This window comes from Leopardus geoffroyi, chromosome A1 (genome assembly GCF_018350155.1).
Source record: "Leopardus geoffroyi isolate Oge1 chromosome A1, O.geoffroyi_Oge1_pat1.0, whole genome shotgun sequence".
In the NCBI taxonomy this organism is placed as follows: domain Eukaryota; kingdom Metazoa; phylum Chordata; class Mammalia; order Carnivora; family Felidae; genus Leopardus; species Leopardus geoffroyi.
In genome coordinates, this window is record NC_059326.1 from 195,914,770 (window position 1) to 195,937,503 (window position 22,734).

At 37.1% G+C, this 22,734-nt stretch overlaps 1 protein-coding gene across 3 annotated transcripts in view; it reads left to right on the top strand.

Annotated features, from left to right (window-relative positions):
* The window catches only part of ZNF300 (zinc finger protein 300), a 53,894-nt gene continuing 31,160 nt past the window's right edge, over positions 1 to 22,734 (top strand). The window contains exons 1-6 of one of the 3 annotated variants that reach the window (XM_045437027.1): positions 1 to 568; positions 1,289 to 1,416; positions 2,022 to 2,118; positions 3,338 to 3,464; positions 3,723 to 3,818; positions 19,033 to 21,103. In XM_045437027.1, coding sequence (XP_045292983.1) covers positions 2,029 to 2,118; positions 3,338 to 3,464; positions 3,723 to 3,818; positions 19,033 to 20,576 — 1,857 coding nt within the window. In that variant the 5' untranslated portion in view covers positions 1 to 568; positions 1,289 to 1,416; positions 2,022 to 2,028 and the 3' untranslated portion in view covers positions 20,577 to 21,103. Of the gene's footprint in view, positions 569 to 1,288; positions 1,417 to 2,021; positions 2,119 to 3,317; positions 3,465 to 3,722; positions 3,819 to 19,032; positions 21,104 to 22,734 lie in introns of those variants that run through there. The other 2 variants (XM_045437029.1, XM_045437041.1) reach the window with 2 other exon arrangements.

Sequence of the window (22,734 nt, forward strand, 5' to 3'; positions counted from 1 at the left end):
GGAAGCGGGTGTTAATCACGTTAATCCATGACAGCTGTCCCGGGTTAAACTGTGACGGACGTTTCCGGACCTGATAATCGAGCTGGGAGTAGAAGTGGGATTTATGGATTGAGTCATGAGGAAGTTTGGGGTTGTTATTGGAGGGGCGGTCAGCAATTGGAGGTCTATGGAGTCTGATGGGAAGTCTGTGGGATGAGTGTTGGGTACATGTAGAGGTCAGTAATAAGGAGAGCTGTCTGATCTGTGGGTCAGGGATGGCAGGTCTGTGCGCTGTTGGAGTATCCATATGACCAGTGATTTGTGAACCTATATGGCTAGTCTTGGGTTGGGGGTTTGTTGGAAGTGCTCTTTGGGATTTGTGATTTCTGCCCCTGCTGATTCAGTGATTTGTAGGAGTCATTAATTCAGCCAGTGGCTGATAAAGGTCAGTCCTGGTTTAGTGAGAAAACTTTACAATTTATGTAAAGTCCGAGGTGGCCCCCACCTTGAAGCCCCTCCTCGGATGTTTTCTCAAATCACCATCTCCCTCCATCGCTCAAAAGCTCACAGAAGAAAACATCCTTTGAATGTAAGACCAAACAAATCTAAAGAAATAACATTATTATTGTCGATTCTCTCTAGCCAAAGACCTCCAGGAACACCCTGTAGTTGAACAGATTGGGTTTATTGCTCTAGCATCTAGTTACACCATGGGGAAAGTGGGGGCTTCTCAGAAAGAGCGTGTTAGAAAGAACTTACAGGATTTGTGTTAGGTGATTTCAAGGAGGGCCTAAGGGAGTTCGGACCTTGCTCTGAATTGGATGTTGTAAGGAAGTGGGGTAATTCATTGTTTGGGAATTTCAGTACATCTGGAGAGAGGAAAGACTAACCTGAAGTTAAAGCTGTAATAGGTGAGGAAGTAGCAGTCACTCATGTTAACCAGGAGAGAGGGTGTTTTGTGGATTGGACAATGTGGATGTTTTGTCTGTGTTCACACATGACTTCAGAGAGGGCTTCTTTTTGTTTTATTCCATCTTGGTCACTGAGTGGCCTTGTCTGACGTTGATACTCTGTGTAATTATATTAAATAGGAGAGTTTGAGTGCCAGACCAGCTCTGAAATGTGAGAGCTGCTTTTTCTTTTTCTTACATGAGGTGTGATTTCAGCCGTGTTTCTTCCTATTTATTGAAGAACAGAATGTATTTGTTCTACATTCTGTTCAGCAAACATTTATTAAACACCTGTTATTTACTTGTTTCAGAGCTCAGTGTCCAGAGAGGAGCCTGACTATTTAATTGTTTCCTTCTAGGTTCATTTTGACAAAGCCTGGGATAACCCCATATGAAACAGTCTACCTATCATGGGAGCACTCACTTCCTGTGAATGAGTACAGCCTTCTCTGGATGATCCATCCTGGGACTGAGAAGAATTCACCAGGTAAGTATCTTTCTGCACTGTACTGTATTCCTGTTTATCAATGGTTCCAACCTGTCACGATTTTCTTATATAGATAACTGCACTATTGGAAATCAGCAATAAAATCTTAAGCAAAAAACATGTTAAAATCAGCAAAATCAACAGTTTTAATCTTTGAATATTGACTTGGCAAGATGATTTGCTGGGTTAGGGGAAAATATAAAAGAGCTCTTAGGATTTTGCTGGCTGCTTACGTCTAGGGAATATGGGTGCATTCCTTAGTTTTCTACTTGGTCATTCTTATTCTTATTGTCAGGGAACTGCTCCATCTGCAGTTAAATCTTACATATATGTGTAGACATGATTATTGTCTTATGATAGAGTCTTACAGATAGAATTGCAAATAGAATTGCTGATTCAAAGGGGAACATTAAGGTGTTTGTGTATCAACAGAAATAGCTTCGTTTATCCAATTAAAAATCACCATGTACATTTTCTATGTGATCATATTATAATCACAAGAGGACTGTTTTCACATGGTGCATACAGATCCTTCTATAAGGATCAAATGACCTTCTATGGGGCGACCTGTTTTTCATCTGACTTCTGTTGGTGGTCGTTTCTAGATGGTAAATGGCCCCTGGAGACTTAGTCTGTCTCTCAGTCCTGATTCTTCAGACCTCTGCTCTTTTGGAAGAGAAGCAGAAAATGACCAAGTCTCACGTGAGTTGCTTGCTTATTTTGTACTTGGTTTCCATAAAATCAAATGAAAAAGTGTAGAAAGCTAGAGATTAGAATTAGGGAAAATGTAGAGAGAACAAAGACTTGGAATGAGTTGCTATGTAATAAGTAGAACCACATAAAACCACTATTAGAGTTCACATATATATTTGTTATGTATAAGTTCTATATAAATATAATACACTTATTATATTTACATTATGTCTATTTTACATAAATGTGTAAATTAAAGTGCACATTTGTTTGATCTTTTCTAGCAGCCACAGTGGAAAGGTAGAGAACATCATATATGTGATTTGGCATTCTCCACAAATCAGGAAAAAAAGAAATTTCTTTGGGGGGTGGGGGTCTCCTATAGATGATGTCCTGACCTATACTTCTGCATAAATGTATCAGTAGATTTTTTGTGGTTGTGTCTTTAAATATTTTTTTAGAAGACAGTTATAATGTTAAAGCTGAACTCCATAAGCATTATTCTTTGGGAGAACTAAGGTAACAGTTTATCCAGAGATAAAACCTAGATAAGATGGAATGATGAGTATCTATTTGTCTCTAATATGATTATTTCTCTCAAATAGGCAGTTCTGTACTTAAAATTCTGTGGTAAACATTTGGAGCACAGGGGTCTCTGATTTTCTATAGCCTTTGCTGTGGTCTCAGGGTTTGTGAAGCTACTCCCCAACTGAATGCCAGTTCTTGCCCTATTTTTTTCAATTTATAAAACTTTTTTTTTGTCCTAGCCTGAATTATCCCTACTTGGTAAAAACATTTAAGAAATAAATAAATAAATAAATAAATAAATAAATAAATAAGATAAAGTGAAAAGGATTTTAAAATTCCCTTTCTCCTGGGATAGCCAGTATTAATAATTTGCAATGCTTAGATTTTTTTTTCCCCCATCTGGAAACTGTTTCTTGTTTTTAAAACATAAAGTCTCAACTTTCTTATTTAACTGAATGACTATCCACTTTTTCCAGTACCATTTATTGAACAAGTTACTTATTTAATATGCTGCCTTTATTGAATTCCCATTTGTGAGTAAGTCTCTTTTGCTCTTCTGTTCTTCTGATATGTTTGACTCTTTTCGCTAAAGACAAAATTTTTCTGAATAGGCATGACATAGAACTGGGCACATAGTTTTGCATGCTGTGGTAAAAATGGGAATGATCACTTCAGATTGAACAGGAGCATGCTATTATAGGGTCCGTTGTCATTTGAGGATGTGGCTGTAGCTTTCACTAAGGAGGAGTGGCAGCAACTGGACCCTGCTCAGAGGACCCTGTATAGAGATGTGATGCTGGAGAACTTCAGCCACGTGATCTCATTGGGTAAGGATGGCTTCCCCGCATATCTCAGCACATCTAATCCGGTGCTTATCTCTTCTCATTTGATCAAATTGGGTTGGTTCCTGACATATGTAATGACTGATTTTGTGCTCTCTATTCCCCAATCTCCTCTCCAGCGGGTTATTACTCTGCTGGGGGTAGCTGGACAGCTGGACAGCTTCATTGTGGGACTCCTAAAATAGCACCCTTTTTTTTCTTCACTGCAGTCAACCCAATTCCTCTCTGATTTCTCTATAATAGGGCATCCAGTTTCCAAACCAGATGTCATCTCCAAGTTGGAACAAGGAAAAGAGCCATGGATAATAAAGAGAGATGTATCAGATTGGATCTATCCAGGTAAAAATCTAGCAGGTGGGAGTCAAGGGAAGTGAAATCTCAGTTTCTTTGTTTTTTGTTTTTAATTGGCTGGTGGCTGAGACTTATGCTTCCACCTAGTTGGCAGTTCCTATTCCCTCTTGCTCCTGTGCTGAACGTGTAGTAAGTATTCCACAACTCGTTAAGTAACAGTGAGCCACAAAGAGAAAAAAAGTTTCTTACTGATTCACTCAACAATCATGTCTTTAGTGCCTTTCGAGAAGAAATTCAAAGGCACTAGAAATCAGATGCTTTTCAGGAACATAGGTTTTACATGGAAAGATAAGAATCAAAGTTCATGGCTGTATAAAATTGCATGACCAATCTAGTTAATGTTTTAGGAGTTAAATGAAAATCATAGTCTAAAGAGATGTGGCATAACTTAAGAAGGCATGTTTTCCCAGCATGAACCAGCCCCTCTGAAGTATATTTGAAGTGTGGGTTAGGCAGGAGGATGGCGAAGGCAAGCTCTAGGAATGGATGTGTGTAAATTCTTGGAGTTAGGAATCCTTATGGCTTTCTGGAAGAAATTTTCTAGGCTTACTTGACTTCAGTAAAAGATATTTATTGGAGACTAACGTAATATAAGTGTGGATGCACAGTGTGAATACAGACAAAGTTTCATTAGCTGTACTCTGAAATTTTCTGTTACTATTTTTATTTACACAACTTTAAGATATAACTTACATGCCTTACAGTTGACCCAAAGTTAACAACAATTCAGTGGTTTTTAGTGTATTCACAGATAATGTGCAACAATTGCCACAGCCAATTTTAAAACATTTTTATCACCTACAAAAGAGATCCTGTACTCTTTAGCTATCACACCCCTGTTTCCCATCTCCCAGCCCTAAGCAACCACTAATCTACTTTCTGTCTTTGTTAATTTGCCTACTCTTGATATTTCATTTATTAAATGTCTTTTTTTAAGTTTTATTTATTTATTTTGAGAGAGACAGAAACAGTGTGAGGAGGTTAGAGGCAGAGAGTGAGGGAGAGAGGAGAATCCTAAGCAGACTCTGTGCCACCAGTGCAGAGCCTGACATGAGACTCAAACCCACGAAACTGTGAGATTGTGACCTGAGCCAAAACCAAGAATTGGACACTTAACCAACTGAGCCACCCAGGTGCCCCTTGATATTTCATTTAAATGAAATAATGTAATATGTGGTCTTTTGTGACTGGCTTCTTTCAGTTAGCATACTGTTTTTGAGGTTCATCCACATTATAGCATGTATCAGTCTTCATTCCTTTTTTGGCTGAGTAATATTCCATTGTATGGATGTACTACATTTGGTTATCCATTCATCAGTCATTGGATATTTGGCTTGTTTCCACCTTCTGGCAACATGAATAATGCTACTGTAGACATTCATGCATAAGTTTTTGTGTAGACATAGGTTTTATTTTTTCTTCAGTATGTACCTAGGAATGGAAGTGCTGGGTCATATATCAACTTTGTGTTTAACTAAAATAGTCCCTGATGACTAATGATGCTGAGCATATTTTCATTTGCTTATTTATCATTATGTATCTTCTTTGGAAAATAGTGTGTTGGGATCCTTTTTCTATTTTGAACTATTTGTCTTTTTATTAATGAGTTGTAAGAATTCTTTGTATAGATAAAATTCTTATATAGAACATATATGGAATTTTTATGTAAAGTTCTTTATGTAGATAAAGTGTTTTGTATAGATTCTTTTTTGTTGTTCACTGGTACTGATTTTAGTATTAATTAGGACAGGCTAGATATACTGTATTACAGATTAACCTCCACATGCCAGTGCCTTAACACAACAGTGTTTGCTTCCTTTATGTGATGCAAATCCAACACAGTTTGGCAGGGGGGCATGCTCCACTGGTCCCTCAGGAATCCAATTGAGTGAAGTTAACACCATCTGCCGTCCAACTTGTCACTGATATAGGGGAAGAGGAATCTGGGAACTCACAAGGCTCTTCTGAGCTTTACCTAGATTGTCAGTTTACTATAAAAGGGTATGTAACCCAGGAACACCCAGATGGAGGGGATACCTCGAGGAAGGTATGTGGAAGGGGCGCAGAGCTCCCGTTTCCTCTCCAGGTGCACCACCATTCTCCTAGCGCCTCCCATGTGTTCCCCAACCTGGAAGCTCCTGGAGTTCTTATTTGATTTCAGTCTCTTAACCGGATACATGATTTGCAAATACTTCCATCCTATGGGTTGCCTTTTTACTCTTTTTTTTTAAAGCTATTTATTTACTTTTTGAGAGGGAGAGAACACGAGAGGGGGAGGGACGGAGAGAGAGGAAGAGAATGAATTCCAAGCAGGCTCCAAGCTGCCAACATTGAACTCGATGTGGGGCTTGATCTCAGTCTCGTGAATCATGAGATCATGACCTGAGCTGAAATCAAGAGTCAGATGTTTAACCAGTTGAGCCACCCAGGTGCCCCAATGTTTTCACTCTCTTGATAGTATCCTTTGAAACACATGATTTTTTAATTTTGATGAAGCTCAGTTTTTCTCTTGTTCTTTTGTTGCTGTCATATCCAAGAATCCATTGCCAAATCCAAGGTCATGAAGTTTACCCCTATGTTTTTTTCCTAAAAGTTTTATACTGTTAATGTTCTTACATTTAGGTCTTTGATACATTTTGAATTAATTTTTGTACATGATATGAAGTAAGGTTCCAACTTCATTCTTTTGCATGTGGCAATCCAGGTGTTCCAGCGCCATTTTATTTTATTTATCTATCTATCTATTTATTTATTTATCTTTTGATGATGACGTGTGGTTTTTTTCATTTTTATTTTTTTAATACTAGTAAACTTAAATACAGTGTTGTATTAGTTTCAGGTATACCTTATAGTGATTCAAAAATCCCATATATTATTCAGTTCTCATCAAGATAAGTGTACTCTTAATCCCCTTTAACTACTTCACCCATCCCCCCACACCTCCCCTCTGATAATCATCACTTTGTTCTCTGTAGTTCAGTCTGGTTTTGTTTTGTCTTTTTTTTTTTTTTTTTCCCAACATTTTTATTTATTTTTGGGACAGAGAGAGACAGAGCATGAACGGGGGAGGGGCAGAGAGAGAGGGAGACACAGAATCGGAAACAGGCTCCAGGCTCTGAGCCATCAGCCCAGAGCCTGACGCGGGGCTCGAACTCATGGACCGCGAGATCGTGACCTGGCTGAAGTCGGACGCTTAACCGACTGCGCCACCCAGGCGCCCCTTTTTTTTGTTTTTTCCTTTGTTCATTTGTTTCTTAAATTCCACATGAGTGAAATCAAATGGTATTTGCGTTTCTCTGACTGGCTTATTTCGTTCAGCATTTTACTCTAGATCCATACATGTTGCTGCAGATGGCAAGATTTCATTCTTTCTTATGGCTCGATATTCTATTGTGTATATATACCACATCTTCTTTATCTGTTCATCTGTTGATGGACACTTAGGCTGCTTCCATAATTTGGCTATTGTAAATTATGCTGCAGTAAACATAGGGGTGCATGTATTCCTTTGAATTGGTGTTTTTGTATTTGGGTAAATTCCCAGTAGTGTGATTACTGGATCATAGGGTAGTTCTGTTTTTAATTTTTTGAGGAACGTCCATACTGTCTCCCACAGTGGTGTACCAGTTTGCATTCCCACCAGCAATGCACAGTTGTTCTTTTTCTTGACATCCTCAACAACATTTGTTGTTTCTTGAGCCCATCCCCTACTTTTTTTTTTAATTTAAATTTTAGTTAACGTAGAGCTTTTGATTTTAGACATTCTGACAGGTGTGAGGTAATAATATCTCATTGTGGTTTTGATTTGCATTTCCCTGATGAGTGATTTTGAGCATTTTTTTATTTTTTATGTGTCTGTTGGCCATCTGGATGTCATCTTTGGAGAAATGTCTGTTCATGTCTTCTGCCCATTGTTATTTATTTATTTTTTAATTAAAAAAAATTTTTTTTGAGACAGAGAGAGACAGAGCATGAGCAGGGGAGGGGTAGAGAGAGGGAGACACAGAATCCAAAGCAGGCTTCAGGCTCAGAGCTGTCCGCACAGAGCCTGATGCGGGGCTTGAACTCACGGACTGTGAGATCATGACCTGAGCCGAAGTCGGATGCTTAATGAACTGAGCCACCCAGGCACCCCATATTTATTTGTTTATTTATAATATACATCCAAGTTAGTTAGCATATAGTGCAATAATGTTTTCAGGAGTAGATTCCAGTGATTCATCCCCTATGTATAACACCCAGTACTCAGCCCAACAAGTGTCTTCCTTAAGGCCCCTTACCCATTTAGCCCATCCCCCCCATCCACAGCCCCTCCAGCAACCCTCAGTTTGTTCCCTGTATTTAAGAGTCTCTTAGGTTTTGTCCCCCTCCACGTTTTTCTGTTATTTTAACTTCCCTTCCCTTATGTTCATCCATTTTGTATCTTAAATTCCACATGAGTGAGGTTACATGATATTTGTCCTTGTCTGACTAATTTCGCTCAGCATAATACCCTCCAGTTCCATCCACGTAGTTGCAAATGTCTTCTGCCAGTTTTTAATTGGATTATTTATTTTTTAGGTGTTGAGTTGTGTAAGTTCTTTGTATATTTTGGATACTAACCTTTTGTTAGATAAGTTATTTGCAAACATCTTCTCCCATTCCATAGGTTGTCTTTTAGTTTTGTTGGTTGTTACTTTTGCTGTGCAGACTTTTTATTTTGATGTAGTTCCAATAGTTTATTTTTGCTTTTGTTTCCCTTGCTGCAGAGGACATATCTAAAAACATATTGTTATGGCCAATGTCAGAGAAATTACTGCCTGTGCTCGCTTCTAGGATTTTTATGGTTTCACGTCTCACATTTAGATCCTTAATCCATTTTGAGTTTATTTTTGTGTACAGTTTCAGAAAGTGATCCGTTTTCATTTTTTTGCATGTAGCTGTCCAGTTTTCCCAACACCATTTGTTGAAGAGACTGTCTTTTTCCCATTGTATATTCTTGAAGATTAATTGATCATAGAATTGTGGGTTTATATCTGGGCTCTGTATTCTGTTCTACTGATCTATGTTTTTGTGTCAGTACCATCCTGTTTTGATTACTACAGTTTTGTAATATAACTTGAAGTCTGGAATTTTGGTCCCTCCAGTTTTTCTTTTCTTTTCTTTCTTTTTAAATCTTTTTAATGTTTATTTATTTTTGAGAGAGAGAGAGAGAGAGAGAGAGAGAGAGAGAGAGAGAAGGAGTGGGGGAGGGGCAGACAGAGAGGGAGACACAGAATCTGAAGCAGGCTCCAGGCTCCCAGCTGTCAAGAGCCTGACATGGGGCTCGAACCCACAAACTGGGAGATCATGACCTGAGCCGAAGTTGGACACTTAACCGACTGAGCCACCCGGGTGCCCCCTGTTTTTCTTTTTCAAGGTTGCTTTGGTGTTCAGGGTCTTTTGTGGTTCCCTACAAATTTTAGGATTGTTTGTTCTAGTTCTGTGAAAAATGCTGTTGGTATTTTGATAGGGATTGCAATACTTGTGTAGATTGCTTTGGGTAGTATCGACATTTTACTATATAACAATTTACAAATAACAATATTTGTTCTTCCAATCAATGAACATGAAATGTCTATTTGTTTGTGTCTTCAATTTCTTTCATCATTGTTTTCTAGTTTTCAGAATATGGGTTTTTCTCCTCTTTGGTTAAGTTTATTCCTAGGTATTTGTATTATTGTAAATGAGATTGTTTCCTTAATTTCTTTTTGCTTTATTATTAATGTATAGAAATGTACATAAATGTTGTATCCTGTGACCTTACTGAATTCATATATGAATTCCAGCAGTTTTTTGGTGGAGTCTTTCGGGTTTTCAGTATATAGTATATCATGTCACCTGCAAATAGTGAAAGTTTTACTTCTTCCTTACCAGTTTGGATGTCTTTTATTTCTTGTTGTCTGATTACTAGGGCTAGGACTTCCAGTACTCTGTTGAATAAAAGTGGTGAGAGTGGACATTCTTCTCTTGTTCCCGACCTTACAGGAAAAGCTCTCAGTTTTTCCCCATTGAGTATGATGTTAGCTGTGGGCTTTTTATATATGATGCCTTTATTATGCTGAGGTATGTTCTCTCTAAACCTACTTTGTTGAGGGTTTTTATTATGAATAAATTTTATACTTTGTCAAATGCTTTTTCTGCATCTATTGAAATGATCATATGGTTTTATCCTTGATGGGACACATCAGTTGATTTTTTTGCAAATATTGAACCACTCTTACATCCTGGGAATAAATCCCACTTGATTGTGGTGAACGATTGTTTTAATGTATTGTTGAATTCAATCTGCTACTATTTTGTTGAGGATTTTTGCATCTATATTCATCAGAGATACTGGCCTTTAGGTCTCTTTTTGTGTGTGTGTGGTGTCTTTACCTGGTTTGGGAATCAGGGTAATGCTGGCCTCATAGAATGAATTTGTTCCAGCACCATTTATTGAAGTGATTTTTCTTTTCCCATTGAATGGTCTTGGCACTCTTGCCAAAAATCAATTAGCCATAAATAAAAGTTTATTTCTGACTATACTATTCTGCCTATCTGTGCATCTATCTCTGTGCCAGTCTCTTGACTATCGTTGCTTGTAGTAAGTTTTGAAATTGGGAAATGTCATTCTCCTTTTCCAAGACTGGAAACATTGGCTGTTCAGGGTTCATGTGAATTTTGGAATAAAGAGTATCCATTTCTTAAATTTTTTTTTTTCCAACGTTTATTTATTTTTGGGACAGAGAGAGACAGAGCATGAACGGGGGAGGGGCAGAGAGAGAGGGAGACACAGAATCGGAAACAGGCTCCAGGCTCTGAGCCATCAGCCCAGAGCCCGACGCGGGGCTTGAACTCACGGACCGCGAGATCGTGACCTGGCTGAAGTCGGACGCTTAACCGACTGCGCCACCCAGGCGCCCCAAGAGTATCCATTTCTACAAATAAGTATTCTTAGATTCTGATAGGGATTTGTTGAATTTTTAGATCAATTTGAGTAGTATTGCTGTCTTAACAATATTAAATCTTCTAATCAGTGGGAGCATATAATTTTTTCCTTTCACTTAGATCATTAATTTTTTTCAACAATAGTTTTCAGAGTATAAATTTCATACTTGTTAAATTTGTTTCTTAGTCTTTTATTTTATTTGATGCTATTATAAATGGAATTTTATTGTTAATTTCATTTTTGGATTGTCCATTGCAAGTGTATGGAAATGTAATTTATTTTTATATATTGGTCTAGTATTCTGAGAACTTACTAATAAACTCATTATTTCTTTTTCTTTAAATTATTTTATTTTATTTATATTTGAGAGAGAGACACACACAGACAGACAGAGACAGTGTGTGAACAGGGGAGGAGCAGAGAGAGACTCAGAATCTGAAGCAGGCTCCAGGCTCTGAGCTGTCAGCACAGACTCCAATGTGGGGTTCGAACTCATGAGCCGTGAGATCATGACCTGAGCCAAAGTCAGATGCTCAACTGACTGAGGCACCCAAGCATCCCTATTATTTCTTTTTTTTTTTTTTAAAGCTTATTTATTTATTTTGAGAGAGAGAGAGAGAGAGCAAGTGGGAGGGGCAGAGAGAGAATCCCAGGCAGGCTCCACACTGTCAGTGCAGAGCCTGATGTGGGGCTCAAGCCCATGAACCATAACAAGATCATGACTTGAGCTGAAGTCAGATGCTTAACTGACTGAGCCAGCCAGGCACCCCAGGTCTTTTTTATTTTTATTTTTATTTTTGTAAGTTTTTATTTCTTTATTTTGAGTGTGAGTGAACAGGGGAGGGGCAGAGAAAGAGGGAGAGAGAATCCCAAGCTGGCTCAATGCTGTCAGCGTGGAGCCCGATGCAAGGGCTGGATCTCACAAACTATGAGATCATGATCTGAGCTGAAATCAAGAGTCACTTGCTTAACTGACTGAGCCACTCAGTCGCCCCAGTTATTATTAGTTCTAATTGTTCTTTAGTTGATCTCTTAGGATTTTCTGTATAAATGATTTGTCACCTACAAAAAGAGATAGTTTTATATTCCTTCACACATTGGATGCCTTTTATTTCTTCTTCTTGCCTAAGTATCCTGGTTAGAACCTCCAGTACAATTTTGAATAGAATAGGGAGTGGACATTCTTGTCTTATTCCTGATGTTTTGTGGGGAGGATATCCAATCTTTCAGTGTTAAGTATATTAGCTATAGGTTGTCATGCCCTTTATCAGGTTGAGGGATTTCTTTTCTTTTCCTAATTTTTTGGTGTTTTTTTGTAATGAAAAATGTGTTGGATTTTGACAAATATAATTTTTTTTGCATTTACTGAGATCTTTTTATTATGATATATTACTGAATTTTAATTAATTGATTGTTGGATAGTAAACCAACCTACATTCCTGGACAATTTCCACTTGCTGATGGTGTATAAATCTTTTTATGTATTGCTGGATTCGGTTTGCTGCTTGTGTTAGGGATCTGGAAGACCACCCTGCAGTTTGATGATTTGCTAGAAGAACTCACAGACCTGGAGAAGCTGTTATACTCGTGGTTATGGTATATTACAGTGATAGAATTTACCGGTCTGGGTCTGGACTTTTCTTTGTGGGAAGATTTTTATTTACCAGATTTCTTTCCTTGATGTGAATGTATTCGAGTTATCTATTTTTTCTTGAGTGGGTCTGGTAATTCATGTCTTTGAAGGAATTTTTGTCTTTCATCCCAATTGTCAAATTCATTGGTATCATATTTTTCATGATAATCCCCTATTGTTCTTTTATGTCTGTAGGATCTGGTCTAGAGATGTTCTGTTTTTCATTGCTACTTTGCCATTGCCATTTCCCTTTTTTTTTTTTCTCTTTGCTAACTAAAGCATACTAGTTTTATTAATTTTTTCAAATAATCAGTTTCTTGTTTCATTTCTTTTTCTGTTGTTTGTCCATTTTCTATTTCCTTGACTTCCACTCTGATCTTTATTTTTCCTGTCTTCTACCTATTTTGGGTTTAATTTGCTCTTTTTCTAGCTTCTTAAGGGGGAAGCTTAGATTATTTATTTGAGATCTGTTTTGTTTTCTAATATGAGCATTTAAATACAGGTAGTTCTCACCTGTGTGGTAGCAAAGGACCATAAAAATTAACCATACAGGCCAAAACTTTGCAAACTAGTCTTCATAATCAGTGGAAAAAAATTTAAATTGTTTTGTAATTTGTTAAAACTTTTTATGAAAACATTAAAAATGATCTCAATGTTGGTTATGACTGTATAGAGATAGTAAAACAAATATTTACTACCTTGCAATTTAAAACATTGACAGCATTGAAAATGTCTTTTATTTTTTTTTAACAGCCCTGTACAGAGTAGTTTGAGCAGTGTCTACCTTCTTATCCTTGTATAACTTATGATAGGAAATGAACCTGTTTTCTATATCTTACTGAATTCTCAAACTCTTTTCCAAGGTTGGATCAGCTGCCAACATTTTCAGTGTTGTGAGTTATGTTGAAGATACTGTGAAGATTTTTTTCCAGGTCACTTTCTCTGTAATATATTTATTCTTTTCATCACAACCTAAGAATTTATGTCAATTAACTTTTACCTTCACTAAATCCTTCTGTCTACATACCTAAAGACTTATGAATAGTGGCAATCCCAACATTCCACCATCATCTATCTTCTAACCACATCCAGTATTGTTAGTGTTGTTTCTCTGTTGCATTTTCATCTTTGTAGGCCAGTTCCCTGTTTCAGTTACCATTTTTGTAAAATGCTGTGTGGGTTTTCACTGGGAGACAAAGAGGAAACACATCTATACACTTTGCGTTCTGTATATGTATCGGATAACAGATGGAGAATTAATAACTGACAACAGACTTTGAAATAAGTGAAATGATTGAGTACTGAGTATGATGTGTATCTGTTATTTACATATTGATTTGTGGACTCAAGGCTGGCAGCGAAGTTTGTACTTTATGCTATTAGCTGCAGGTACTATACTGTGGTAATTAAAACGTTAACGGTTTGATGCCAGACTGGTATTACTTAACTAAACTGTACTGAAATTCATGCATGTCGGAATCATGCAAAATGAACATCACCTGCATATAACTTGTCCTCTAGGTACTGCTTTAACTGTGTTTCACAAATTTTGACATACTGTTTTCATTTTCATTCAAGTTCTTTTTTTTTTTTTACTTTTTTTAACGTTTATTCATTTTTGAGAGACAGAGACAGAGCATGAGTAGGGGAGGGGCAGAAAGAGAGGAAGACACAGAATCTGAAGCAGGCTCCAGGCTCTGAGCTGTGAGCAGAGCCCGACGCGGGGCTTGAACTCACGAACTGCGAGATCATGACCTGAGCCGAAGTCAGACACTTAACCAACTGAGCCATCCAGGCGCCCTGTTTCAAGTTATTTTCTAATTTTTCTTTCTTTCTTTTTTTTTTTTTTTTAATAATTTACATCCAAATTAGTTAGCATATAGTGCAACAGTGATTTCAGGAGTAGATTCCTTAGTGCCCCTTACCCATTTAGCCCATCCCCCCTCCAACCCCTCCAGTAACCCTCAGTTTGTTCTCCGTATTTATGAGTCTCTTCTGTTTTGTCCCCTTCCCTGTTTTTATATTATTTTTGTTTCCCTTCCCTTATGTTCATCTGTTTTGTCTCTTAAAGTCCTCATATGAGTGAAGTCATATGATTTTGGTCTTTCTCTGACTAACTAATTTCACTTAGCATAATACCCTCCAGTTCCATCCACGTAGTTGCAAATGGCAAGATTTCGTTCTTTTTGATTGCCAAGTAATACTCCATTGTGTGTATATATATATATATATATATATATATATATATATATATATACACACACCACATCTTTATCCATTCATCCATCGATGGACATTTGGGTTCTTTCCATACTTTGGCTATTGTTGAGAGTGCTGCTATAAACATGGGGGTGCATGTGTCCCTTCAAAACAGCACACTTGTATCCCTTGGATAAATACCTAGTAGTGTAATTGCTGGGTTGTAGGGTAGTTCTATTTTTAGTTTTTTGAAGAACCTCCATACTGTTTTCCAGAGTGGCTGCACCAGCTTGCATTCCCAAGTTATTTCTTAATTCCTTATTGGACTTTTTGACACATAGGTTATTTACAAGTATGTTATTTTCCAAACATTGGGGGAATTTTTGAGATACCTTTTTGATATTTATTTCTGATTTTATTATGGTTGGAGAATATACGCTGTATGATTTCTGTCCTCATAAAATTATTACAGTTTGTTTTGCAGCCCAGTATATAGTCTATTCTGATGTTTGATTCACATATTCTTGAAATGAATGTGTATTTTGTTGTTGGATGGGGTATTTATAGATGTCAGGTTCATTGATGCTTATTGTGTGTGTGTGTGTTTGTGTGTGTGTGTGTGTGTGTGTGTGTGTGTGTTTGTTCTTTTATACATCTTGTGAGAGGGATGTTGAAATCTGTAGACATTAATTTGTCTTTTTTTCCTTTCATTTTTGTTAGTTTTAATATGTGTGTTATGGGCATCTATGGTTAGGTACAAATATGTTTATAATGGTTATATCTTCTTGCAAATCTCCTTTTACAATTTGGAAATATACTTCTTTGTTTCTAATAATATTTATTATCTTGAAGTCTATATTGTCTAATACTAATATAGCTACTTCACTTCTCTTATGCTTATAGTTTGCATGATGTTTTTCTCCCCATTCTTTTGTTTTCAGCCTATTTGTCTTTGAATTTAAAGTGAATTTCTTGGGGCACCTGGGTGGCTTAGTTGGTTAAGCATCTGACTGTTGATTTCAGCTCAAGTCATGATCTCACAGTTTGTAAGATTGAGCCCTGCTTTGCGCTCTGAACTGACAGTGTGGATCCTGCTTGGGATTCTGTCTCCTTCTCTCTCTGCTCCTCCCCCGTGCACTTGCACTCTCTCTCAAAATAAATAAATATGTAAAAAATAATAAAGTGAACTTATTATGGACAGTGTATAGTTGAATCTTAACTGTTTTATCCAGACTGACAGTTTCTGACTGGAATATTATTCCATTTCTAGTTAATGTAATTATTGATTTGTTTTGATTTATGTTTGCCATTTTGCTATTTGTTTTCTGTTTGTTTAATCTCTCTTTTGGTCCTTTTTATTTTCCTGTCTTCTTTTGTGTTAAAAGAATGTTTTATAGTATACCATTTTAATTTCCCTGTAGAATTTTTATTCATAGTTCAGTCTCTACATACATGTAATATTGCTATAGGGGTTACAATATGATATTTAACTTCTTATAACCTACTACATGTTAATGCTGCTATATTTTTCTGGCAAAACATAGAAATTTTGCACTAACATAGCTCCATTCTCTATTCTCCCTGATCATTTGGTGCTGCTTTGTTCTTTTAATCATGTATGTTACACTTATGTTTGTCATAAATGGGACAATATGTTATTATTTTTGCTTTTAAAAGCTTTTTAAATGGCAATGCAAGCTGGTGCAGCCACTCTGGAAAACAGTATGTAGGTTCCTCAAAAAACTAAAAATAGAACTACCCTACGACCCAGCAATTACACTACTAGGCATTTATCCACGGGATACAGGGGTGCTGTTTCGAAGGGACACATGCACCCCCATATATACATATACACACACACAATGGAATATTACTCAACAATCAAAAAGAATGAAATCTTGCCATTTGTAACTACGTGGATGGAACTGGAGGGTATTATGCTAAGTGAAATTAGTCAGAGAAAGACCAAAATCATATGACTTCACTCATATGAGGACTTTAAGAGACAAAACAGATGAACATAAGGGAAGGGAAACAAAAATAAAATAAAAACAGGGAGGGGGACAAAACAGAAGAGACTCATAAATATGGAGAACAAACAGGGTTATGGGAGAGGTTGTGGGAGGGGGGATGGGCTAAATGGGTAAGGGGCACTAAGGAATCTACTCCTGAAATCATTGTTCCACTATATGCTAACTAATTTGGATGTAAATTTAAAAAAATAAAAAATAAAACAAAAGCATTTTAAAGAAAATCAAAAGAGAAAAGGCAGACATATTTAAATTCCTTATATTTACTGACATACGTAAAAAAATTTCTAGGGGCCTGTGGATTTGAGTTATCATTTGGTGTTATTTTGTCAGAGATAATTTCTTTAGTATATTCTGTCATTCGGTTCTGCTAACAAATGTTTTTGTTTATCTGCAGATGCCTTTATTTTGCCATGTTTAAAGGAAAGTTTCCCTAGATACAGAATTCCTGATTGACAGGTTGCTTGTTTTTAGTATTTTTGAATTTGTCATTCACTTTTTCTTTCTTGCTGCTTTCAAGATTTTTCTTTTTGTCTTCAGTTTTCAACAACTTAATTTTGACGTGACTAGTTGTCTAGGTATTCTGCCTGTGGTTTATGGAATTACTTGGATATGTAAATTAATGTTTCTCATCAAATTAGATGATTTTAAAAGCATTTTTCTAATTTTTTTTTTGCCTCTTTCTCTTCCCTCTTCCTACTACTACAATCCCGCATATACTGGAATGCCTAATATTACACCATAGATTTCTGAAGTTTTGTTTGTTTTTATATATTTTTTTCTTTTTGTTCTTAGAATTAGTTAATTTTTAGTGATATCTTCAAGTTTATGGATTCGGATTTTGCCTTCTGCTTCTCAAATCTAATGACCCAGCTGGTGGAAATTTAATTTCAGCTTTAGAATTTTCATTTGGTTCTTTTATGTTTTAACCTACACAGAGTAAATGTTAGGCATAGAGTAATTTAACTACACAGTCATGATATAAAAAAGTTCTAATACTCAAAATTTCCTCTTTCTGCCTTTTTATAGTCAAACTAATATCTTTATATACTTTTTTTCTCTTTTAAAATTGCATATTCACCCATTCCCTAGCCTTTTTTCCCTTAACTTTTTTTTTTTAAGTTTATTGATTTATTTTGAGAAGGAAAAAGAGTGCACATAAGTGGGAGAAGAGCAGAAAGTGAGAGAATCCCAAGCATACTCCACACTGTCAGCATGGAGCCCAGTGCCGGGCTTGGTTTCACAAACCGTGAGATCATGACCTGAGCCAAAATCAAGAGTTGGATACTTAACCGACTGAGCCACCTAGGCGCCTCTCCCTTAACGTGTTTAATGTGTTTAAAATAGCTTCTTTGGGATCTTTGTTTATGAAATACAATACCTATAGAAAGTCACTTTCTATTGACTAATTTTGTTCCTTAGTTTAGGTCACAGTTTTCTGTTTCTTTATATGTCTAGCAATTTTTAGTTGAACATTCTGTATTGTCGATAATATGTTGTAGTCTGGATTCTTCTGGTCCTTCTAAGGGTTTCTGTTTTGTTTTAGAGGCATTTAACTTGCTTGGTCTTAAACTGTGACATTGGTCTCTCCCATAGACTGTCATTGCTGATGTCTTTGCTTAGTTTTTGTTTAAGCCTGGCTCTCTAAGAGACTCCCCTTCATCTGCATAAAGGAGAAGTGAGCTTGTGTTATGGACAGAGGTTGTATTAGACATCAAAAGCCATCACTCTTGGCTGCCTGAGTTGTGGATGTGTCAGACCACTTTAAAAGTATAGCAAATTTGCAAGTCTCTCCAACTTTTCAACCACCGCTGGGCTCTCTAGGGTCTCTTTGCACAAATATTTTAGTGGTTGGGTGGGGGTACAGAGAAAGTTTATTATCTCAACCTTTCTCTGACTCTTACTTCCAAATTCCCCTGTTAAATTTCTGGCTGCTCTACTAACAGCATTAAGGCATATATCATGGGGATTTTTGTTATCTTTTAATGCCCCATAAACTAGGGATGGGGGAGATGGGAAAATCTGAGAAAAAATTCCACAAGCTCCCCATTCTTATCTAAGAAAGAAGTTTTTGGTGAATAAGCACTTTTCAGCTTATGACCTGCCTTTGGTAGTTTTTCTGTACCATGAATTAGTTGTTTTTTTAAAAATCATTTTATTTGTTTTTGTACTTGTTTTTTGGGAAGAATTCCTCAACTACCTCATGCCACCACTATTGGAAGTCAAGTCCATCTTTAATTTCTCGTGTGATAAACTTATATGTTTTAAATGGCCTGTTGCCTTCCCAGCTCTCTGTCTCTTGGACTGTCCTGTATCATTCATTTGTTTTTACCCCTTTTGTCCTCTACTAAATCTTTATATCTATTTGATTTTATTTCTTTATTCTTTCAGAGAGGGAGACTAGACTTGACAACCCTCAATTGGATATACCTGGAGATGTTTCCTTCCATAAGGAGGTATTGGAAAGTGTAACAAGGGATCCTTCACTATACTCCATTTTTAAGGTCTGGCAGGGTGATGACCAGATGGAGAGACATCAGGAAAATAAAGACAGACTTCTCAGGCAATTCATGGTCATCAAAAACAAAACAGTTGTTGAAGAATCAGGTTATACATATAAGTCATCAGGAAAAATATTTCATGACTGCATAGACCTAGATGCTTCAGGACAAAGATTATATAAATGTGACTCATTTGAAAAGAGCTTGATACCTAATATAAACTTATTCAGTTGTAATAGGGGTTATGCAAGAAAAAACACTGTTGAGAATTTTAGATGTAGGAGTACACCTATTTCTTCCTATTCTAAGCATGAAAAAATTCATAATGGAGTGAAACACTGTGAAGATAGTCAATGTGGAAAGATTATCAGCAATAAACAGTCTCTTTTTCAATATGTGAATGTTGAAACTGGAGAGAAGACCTGTATATGCATTGAATGTGGAAAATCTTTTCTAAAAAAGTCACAACTCATTATACATCAAAGAATTCATACTGGAGAGAAACCGTATGATTGTGGTGCATGTGGGAAAGCCTTCAGTGAAAAGTCACATCTCATTGTACATCAGAGAACTCATACTGGGGAAAAACCTTACGAGTGTTCTGAATGTGGAAAAGCTTTCTCTCAGAAATCGTCCCTCGTTATACATCAGAGAGTTCATTCTGGGGAAAAACCATATGAATGTAGTGACTGTGGGAAAGCCTTCTCCCAGAAATCACCTCTCATTATACATCAGAGAATACATACTGGTGAAAAACCTTATGAATGTAATCAGTGTGGGAAGGCGTTCTCCCAGAAGTCACAGCTGATTATACATCATAGAGCTCATACTGGAGAGAAACCATATGAATGTACTGAATGTGGGAAAGCCTTCTGTGAGAAGTCCCACCTCATTATACATAAAAGAATTCACACTGGGGAGAAACCCTATAGATGCACTCAGTGTGAGGAAGCCTTCAGCAGAAAGTCAGAACTCATTATACATCAGATAATTCATACTGGGGAGAAACCATATGAATGTACTGAATGTGGGAAGACCTTCTCCCGGAAGTCACAGCTCATCATACATCAGAGAACACATACTGGAGAAAAACCATATAAATGCAGTGAATGTGGAAAAGCTTTCTGTCAGCAGTCACATCTCATTGGACATCAGAGAATTCACACAGGAGAAAAACCTTATGTGTGCAGTGAATGCGGGAAGGCCTTCTCTCAGAAGTCTCACCTCCCAGGGCATCAGCGAATTCATACAGGAGAAAAACCTTACATATGTGCTGAATGTGGAAAGGCATTTTCCCAGAAGTCAGACCTTGTTGTACATCGGAGAATTCATACTGGGGAGAAACCCTATCAGTGTGCTATGTGTGGGAAAGCCTTCATCCAGAAGTCACAACTCACTGTACATCAAAGAATTCATACAGTGGCAAAATCGTAAGAATGGACTAAGCACAGGAAAGTCTTCAGTATCTGCTTAAGCCTTAATAAATACCACAAACTTACAGATTTCATGAGTTTGGGGGCATCTTTACTGGTAAAATTTAAGAAATGAAATAAAGTTTCTAATATGTTTATTTTTTTATCAAAGATAATACAAACATCTCAGTTATATAAATAATGGGTATTTTCACTATGGCACATAAATAAGACTTTTGAGATTGTGAACTGAATTAATTACAAGTTATATAGTCTATTTTGAAGTTACATATTTGTGATTATGTTACATAATAAGAATTGGACCAGTAGTAATATTATTAATGTTAGCTTAGCATAATTATGGCTGTGAAATAAATCCCCATAGAGCACATGAAGAAAACTTGAGTCAAAAGATGCCACAACCTAGAAACTGTGCTTGAGGGAAGGATTTGATTGTTCCTGTAAAGGTACACATAAAAATATATATATATTCTTGTAGATAGATGGAAAGATGGATTGATAAGGTCCAATAAATGTGGTTTTGGTTTTTTTGTTGTGTTTTGTTTTGTTTTTCATTTAAAGAATATAAGTTGGTCTGTGTCAGTGGATAGTCCTAGGATCTTGGAATTGACACTTGTTGTTTCTCTGTTTTACTCCTCTCCACTAGGACTTTGGTGTGATGGAAAGACATAGATGGTCATAGGTTTTAATGCTTATTTCCGTTACCCACAGATTGTGTGACTTCAGGGAAACCTTTTTTCATCCATGGTATCTGTTCCCTCATCTATATATGAAATTCTGGCAGAGAACATGTTTTTAGCTCATATTTGTCCCCTTTATCTTTCCTCTCTGTTCTTTTGCAGGAGGTTGCTGATAACCATGTGTCCCCATTTAAACTTGATTTGCATTCCAGACACTGTGTGTCTGATTTCCCTGATTTCCTATTCTCTTCTTTGTCCATTTCACTGCTCTTGTGTCTGGTGGCCTAACGCATACTATTATGGAGACCTCACTTTTACTTATTTTATTTTTCAAGTGCATATAAATTATGGTGTTTGTACATAAAGACCCTGTGTGATACCACCACAGATCCTGTTTTACCCTCTCCCTGAAGCACCAGTTCTTTTTCCTGAGAATTGAGTGGTCCTCAGAGAAAAACCCATAGGGAATGTGGAAGATGTGCCTGGGATAGCTTACATGGGTAAGTATGAATCTGAACATAAAAATCCCACCTGCTATCTCTAAAATGTTTCTTTATTCTTTGTTGTGGGGCCAGTTCTGCTCCCATAAGAATCTTTAGGAGAGCATCCTGGTGGGGACAAGTCCTGTGTGGCAGGGATGTTGTGACCTGTGTGGCTAAATACGATTTCTGCAATAAAATTCCTACTTGATTCCTCCCTATGTCCTGCTTAGCTGACCTTTCTCTGCAGGGCCCCAGTGTTTACTCTGAGAAGTAAGACTTTGCATGGGAACCTCTGCAGAGAACATTGCATATCCCAAAAAGATGTGCAAACGTGTGAGAAAATTCTTTGTGTCATTGTGAACATGTGTTTGATGCTGCATATAATTGGCCATTTGGATCTGGGAAATAAAACCTTCGGCATGTAGCATGGAGTGATCTACTTTGAGAGGTCTTGATGGAAGTTGGCCCCACCTGGCCCTTATGGGGAGGCATGGGAAAGTCAGGGTCTCCAGAACATACAGAAGTTTTGTGAGAAGGAAATGATAATATAGTGACAGGGAAATTATGTAAGGAAAATAAAGACCCAAGTTTCTCTCTCCTCATGGGCCTTCCATTTTGCCTTTTACTTTTTTTTTTTTTTTTACTTTTTTTTTTTTTTTTCAACGTTTATTTATTTTTGGGACAGAGAGAGACAGAGCATGAACGGGGGAGGGGCAGAGAGAGAGGGAGACACAGAATCGGAAACCTGCTCCAGGCTCTGAGCCATTAGCCCAGAGCCCGACGCAGGGCTCGAACTCACAGACCGCGAGATCGTGACCTGGCTGAAGTCGGACGCTTAACCGACTGTGCCACCCAGGCGCCCCTTGCCTTTTACTTTCTAAGGAACCTCATTAATCTGATCATGACATAATATATATCATATATGGCTATAAAATATAGGAAAATTTGATATTTACTGGTGTATAGAAAATTTTCCGTCTAAAGTCTAGAAAAAAGA